Here is a 6,294-nt window from a genome sequence, read left to right as displayed (position 1 = left end):
TAATCTAAAGTCAAAAACACCATAATCTCATAAGCTAGTCAAGTGGAGCTTATTTCAACTTATTTCTACCAAAAGACCCACTACCCATGGCAAAGAGGAGCAAATTACCCGCAATTGCCATTGGATCCCACCTGCCCACTCCCTCCTCCCCTCCCCACGCGCCCCTCTCCCTGGCTGGCTCCCCACGCGCCCCTCTCTCTGGCTCGCTCCTCCTCCCCTCCCCACGCGTGGTGGTGATTTAAAACTGCTAATGTTGTGAAAATAGTAAGTAAATGAATAAGTCTAGTACCTAAGGGCATTGTTGTCTTTACACGTCTAGGACAAATAAGCTGGGCCCAAATAAGCTAGGCAAACAAACAGCAAGACTCAGCTTATTTAATCCAGAAAAAATAAGCTAGATTATATAAGCTACCAAATAAGCTGGATAGTATAACCTATAAGGCCAAACAAACAGGCCCTAGGCCGCGACGGAGCAAGTAGTCTCCGTCTCCATCTTCCCCGAGAGAAGGTCCGTCCGTCCGTCTCGCTCGGCGCCCAGGTCCCTTGCACGGGAGACAGCCGGCAGCGCGCACTGCTCACGCACCGCCGCGGCGGGCAGCTGGCGGGCGCCTTGCGCGGCCACATCGGCGCCTGCGCAGCTCACATGTACCGCTCCCGCTAGCCACCGGCGGCCTTGGTCAGGCCGCGACTTTTTCTGATTTCCGTGCGCGCGCGTACGTGCCGCATGGGCGGCGTCGTCTTGCGGGCGGGCGGCGGGCGGGTGGCAGCAGGGGCGCGTGCGGCCTGCGCCGCGCAGACCAGACCCCGGCGCCGTCCTCAAGCTCAAGCCTGGAATGTTTCTTTTTTCTTTTGTTCCCTCGGGCAGTGCGTAGTCGGGTGCGCGCTCGCACAGCACAGTGGACGGCGCGGCGCGCGGGGATTGCGAAACTGGCCGCCGGACACGATGGCGACGGGGCAGGGAAATCCACAGCGCACCCGCCCGGCGCGCGAGGGAGCGGGGAGCCGGAGCCGGGAGTGTCGTGTCGTGCCCGTGTGATTACGTGACGAGGCCCTGCGCTAACTGTGGCTCGAATCTTAACCCGGAAGCCGCTCTCTTCACGCGGCGGCCGTCGCTGTCGCGGCCTTTAAGCGCGGTGCTCTCACGCCGCGGCCGGCCGCTCCTCGGCGCGGCACACGTCACCGTTGGGAGCGGGAGTCTGATGGGAGATCTTATGCGCATTCAAGGGCGAATTATTAGTGCGCTTTTGCGCTGCGAGGAGGCGTCGATTCCTGCCGTGGCTTGGAAGGCGGGAGACTTTTCCTGGTTCTTTTTTCAGACGAAGGCAGGTGACGAGCAGCAGCTGATAGTATATGATCGGAAAGCCGGATGCGTGAGTATCACTGTCCATCTGGCCCAAATCTTCGCCAGATCAACCCTTTTTTTTTTTACCACCACCTAGATTAAACAACGGGCGCCAGAAAGTGGATGGAAGATAAGATGCTCGTTAATTATACATATTCTTGTCCCCCAAATCAAGCAAGAGAAGGCGAAAAGGGAGTAGCTTTGTACAGGCGCGGCTCCTAAATCTAGCAAAGGGAAACGGAACAGCGGAGCAATTCCGGAGAGAGAAGTTGCAACAAGTAAACGAAGAGAAAGGGAAACGGAGAGAACGAAAGCGGCGGCATTTACATGTGTCCGAGTCCGATCGATTCTAATACTCGATAGCGGCGATGCGTGTGGAAGGAGGTGCTGATGACTGGCGACTGCTTCCGAGAACTGGCGGAGCTGGCGGCATTGATCAGTGTCAGTACTCCCACAGCAGGGGCTCCTCGATGAGGCGGAACGCGCCGCCGCCGGCCACGTCGTCGTCGACGGCCCACGAGGACGGGCCGCAGCATCTAAGGTCCATGAGCAGGTCCGGGAGGTCGAACAGCGTCTCGTCGGGGTCCGGCCCGGCGTCCTGCGGGGCCGGCTCGCGGCTGGCGTCGTCGGAGCTGCTGCTCTCAGGGCTCTTGGCATTGGCGCCGCCGCGGGAGGTGGAGGGCGGCGGCGGCGGAGCGGGGAAGTCGGCGGCCGCGGCGAGCGTGGCGGCGGCCTGCACGTCCTTGGGGGACGCGGAGGCCGGGCGCGGGAGCAGGTGCGCCTGCTCCGGGAAGTTGAGGTGCGCGCCGCGGCCCTTGATGGCGAGCGCGGCCACGTCGTGCGCGCGCGCCGCCATCTCCGCGGTGGCGAACGTGCCCAGCCAGATGCGCGACTTCTTGCGGGGCTCCCTGATCTCGGACACCCACTTGCCCCAGCTCCGCATGCGCACGCCGCGGTACGTCGGGTGCCGCCTCCCGTCCTGGCGCGCCCGCTTCTTCGGGGCCTGGGAGGACGACGGGCCAGACGACGACGACGAAGATGACGACGCGGAGGTTGGGGAGGCAGGCTCGTGAGTGTCGTCCGTGTCCATGGCTTGCTGCTATCTGCGGTGCGGAGCGGCGGTGGTGGAGTTGTTGGGCACTCCGCACTTGGGCTTGGGGAGTGGAGAGAGCTGGAGACGGGAGGGACGAGCAGAGCGGGGGTCCGGTTTTATGGTGCGCGCGCGGAGGGCAGGGCGACGTGGCGTCGCAGTGGGAATGGATGAAACATAGGACGGGGCCCGTTCAGCCGGGACCATGAGAGGGGAACTCGTCTCACCCTCACGGCCTCACCCTGAAATGGTTTTTTCCGCCCCTACAATCCAAAGATCTAATCAAACTTTGGTGTATTGATGTATGATTTAGTACTTTCCTCTCCCTTTTGCAAATGACGTGCTTGATTAATTAATTGTTTGTCAAAACTTACAAAATACTATTTTTTACATCTTACTACGTCAAAAAAGGGGACGGGGTAGTATGGCTTTAACTTTTACATAGACGCAGTTACTTATTTGCTGACATTAGTTTGGCACCACTAAATTGATCGTTCTTTGGATTTTCTTTGTTTCATTTCTTCTTGCATGTATTTCTAAGATTGTTCCCTTGCACTCAAAATTGGTAATTACACCTCTGTGCTACGCGCACTTGGAACTGATTTTCTTTGAGGGACCCTAGTCCCGGTAGTTTTTCATTCATTAGGTCAACTCTAACAATCAAATGGAGCGAACACAGGAACTGGACATAGTTTAGTCACGCATATGCACAACTCTTAAGATTGAAAATATTCATGTGCAACACAACTTTGTTGCATAATTCAAAATTTTTATGTGCAACACAACTTTGTCACAACATTCTTGGATATAAATTTTCATTGTACCCTGATTACAACTTTAACATAACTGGATTTATGATGTCATGTGCGGCAATGAAATGTTACTACTAATGGCTAATAACTGTTGTAGTCACAGTTTTTCTTTGCAAAATGCATTATACCTCATTGTCCATTGAATTTTTTGCTAGCATTGTGATTTCACACACACACACACACACACACACACACACACACACACACACACACACACACACACACACACACACACACACATATATATATATATATATATATATATGTATATATCAAATGCTGTGCGAGCTCAATTAGTTCAATCCTTGTGATAGAACCTACCTATTCAGGTTCAAACTCTTTAGCTTGACATAGGTGCTTGTACTTATGTTATAAGATACTCATGTTTCTCAGTTCGGACAAAAAAGACAAAAAAATTATGGTGTTTCTTTTTTTTTTAACGAACACACTTGACGAGTGGGTTTTTATTGATATAGTAGAAAAAAATACAAGAATACAGCTCTGGGAGGCCATAACCAGAAAAAGAAAGAAAGAAGGCACGACAACAACACCGGAGGGTTAGATTGGGGCATCAACACGCGCTGAACTCAAATTTACTTAAACAGCTCAGACTTATCGGATTGGTACATCGACGCAAGCCATACAATGTGTCTCCATGAGCTACCCGATCGGATTGGGCACCGGAGGCAGACCGAAGCCTAGGCGCTGCGGCTAACAACCTTCTCCACCTCATGCAGCCGACGTCAGGTACGATCCCACGCTGATAGGGAAAGGAGAGAAGCAGACTGACCGCACCGAAGAAGCCCACCACTATGCGGGACCCACCGCCATAGTGCCGCTGCAACACCACACACCATACAACAGGGTGAAACCATCGGATCCGGACCACACACAGGCTGCCTCGCAGTCGCCACTGCAAACACAACGCCCGGGGGCCTCGCCACATCCGTTGTTGGACTCCACCTCACTCGTCGCCTCACCTCACACGGGGCCTCGCCACGCCCGCCTCAGCACTCCAGAGTCGCAAATCTGTTTACTAAGTCGTTGTTAGGATGAAGAACAGTGTTGCTCTGTTTCCAAGAATCCCATCAAAATAGACGAGCCGCGCCCACCGGATGACAGCATCTTGTTGCACCACCCGCGCACACGGCCTCTGCCGTCATGCCAGCAAGCCAAGTTGTTGTCTGCACCGTCTTCCGATGATGTACCGCACCGGAGTTGCCGAGCGAGGCTAAGCAACCTACCGCAGTCCGCTACAAACCTAGTCTTCCCACTGTGTCATTGCTGCGAGCGTCGTTCTCCGATGCAGTTCCACACCGCATTGGCAATTGCCAAGCAACGCCAGCCGCTGCGGTCCGCTACAAGCAGCCCAAGCCGACACCCGTGCGATGATCACTAGCTGCCGGCATAATTTTGGCCGCCACCACGTGGGCTTGGCAACCCCCTTCCAGCCAACCACCCGTACCAGCCGCCTTGCCGTGCCACCGGCAGAAGCCACCCATGACCAACGGCAACACCGGTAATGCCACGGGTCAAGATGAGTCTCTGCAAACGACGCCTCCAAGGAGGTGATGACGTCGAAGGTGCCGCCGTCACTCATCCATAGGCAGATAGGGTTTTCACCTAGAGAACTCCGTGCAATAGGGATGGGGCTCCAAGATAGCACCCCGAACGGGGAGAACGACACCCTCGAACACCGTCGCCATCGCCACCAACACGAACGCTGGCAAGGCTTTCGCCCGGAGAATCCCATCCTAGCTGCACACACTCAGCCCGGCATTCCAGATCCGCAGCTATGGAAGTCCTCCCGGGTGCAGCGCCGCCGCCATGCCTCCTCTAGCCGCCGCCAACTCCTTCACGCAGCCTCCAAACAGCCACGCCTCCACGTCGCTAAGACCGCAGACCCGTCGTCGCTCCTCTGCCCCACTGCTGCTCCGCCGTCACTCGAAACCGCCCGTCGGAGGGCCGGATCCAGATCACAGCCGGCCCTACACACCGCATCTTCTCCTGTGCGTGGCCCCACGCCGCCTCCTCGACGCCTGCGCGAGGCCTCCACCGAGCCCGCTCCGTCTGCGGTCGCCCCGCGCGCTCAAGCCTCCTGGCCGCTAGATCCGGCGGGTGCCTACGCGTACACCATGCCACCGGCCGCTGCCACGCGGACACCACGTCAGGCCGCAGCACCGGTTGTGCCGCGCCGCCGGCCAGCCTTCACGTCGCTGGCCACCAACAACGCCGGCCGATGCCCCCACCGCGTTGCGCGCGCATAGGCAGCATAGCCACCGGATCCACCCGGCACCGTGGCAGATTCGTGGCCTTGACGACTCCAACGCCGTCCACGCCGGCGAGCTTCCTCATGCAGGTTCGGCGGCCGCGCCCGCCCAAATCCATCGGAGGATGGGGAAAGAAGCCCCCCGCCGCCCTCCTCGCGAGCCGCATGGGCTTCTGGCGGCTCGCTCGGGCGGCGGCACGGCAGGAGGAGGCGTAAGGGGAGGGCGGCGGCTAGGGTTCCAGGGGACGGCGCGAGCATTATCGCGTTTCTCAGTTCAATGTACATCCCAGAAAGCTAACTCAAGTTTCAATTGGATGAGATGCGTGGGCTGGACAAGTTTCTATATATAATTATATATAGATATTGTTTTGAACGAATACTCATGAGTTCAAAGTTTTGTGCTGGAAGACTTTGCCTTATCCCCTGTAAGAGAAGTATAACAAATATTTTATATAAACCGAATTTATTTATGTTAACATTTGTCTCTTTTGGGTCTCTATCTTGTGGGATTCTGCGCACTACACTGCCTATCTGTCAATGCATTTTTAATTACAGATCCGTCAATTTGCAGGAGGGCCAATCCCATTTTTATATGCCGAAGACAAGACGAAATTCCCCTCCTGAACTTCGTGAACACAGCTCAAACTCTACTTATTGCCACTAGAAACTTTGCCTAAGAAGCTGTTTTTAGGTTGCAGTTTCCATGGTGCAGAGTGCGAGTTGGTTATCATAGTATTTTTATGGCCTATTGACAGTCAAGCCATGGTCAATAGCCACCAAT

The 6,294-nt window shown here is 55.8% G+C and overlaps 1 protein-coding gene across 1 annotated transcript; it reads right to left on the bottom strand.

The window, feature by feature from the left end:
* Positions 1 to 1,462: 1,462 nt before the first annotated feature.
* Positions 1,463 to 2,620, bottom strand: LOC112900220 (ethylene-responsive transcription factor ERF039-like). The gene has a single exon (XM_025969004.1). The coding sequence runs from the start codon at positions 2,430 to 2,432 to the stop codon at positions 1,785 to 1,787; it is 648 nt and encodes a 215-aa protein (XP_025824789.1). The 5' UTR covers positions 2,433 to 2,620; the 3' UTR covers positions 1,463 to 1,784.
* Between the last annotated feature and the right edge of the window lie 3,674 nt (positions 2,621 to 6,294).

Source organism: Panicum hallii, chromosome 7 (genome assembly GCF_002211085.1).
Source record: "Panicum hallii strain FIL2 chromosome 7, PHallii_v3.1, whole genome shotgun sequence".
Taxonomy (NCBI): Eukaryota; Viridiplantae; Streptophyta; class Magnoliopsida; order Poales; family Poaceae; genus Panicum; species Panicum hallii.
The sequence above is the reverse complement of the archived record's forward strand: the minus strand, read 5'-3'. Positions and strand labels throughout refer to the sequence as shown.

Excerpts from the sequence above, each read along its gene's own strand:
- LOC112900220 (XM_025969004.1), bottom strand. The coding sequence starts at position 2,432 with ATGGACACGGACGACACTCACGAGCCTGCCTCCCCAACCTCCGCGTCG.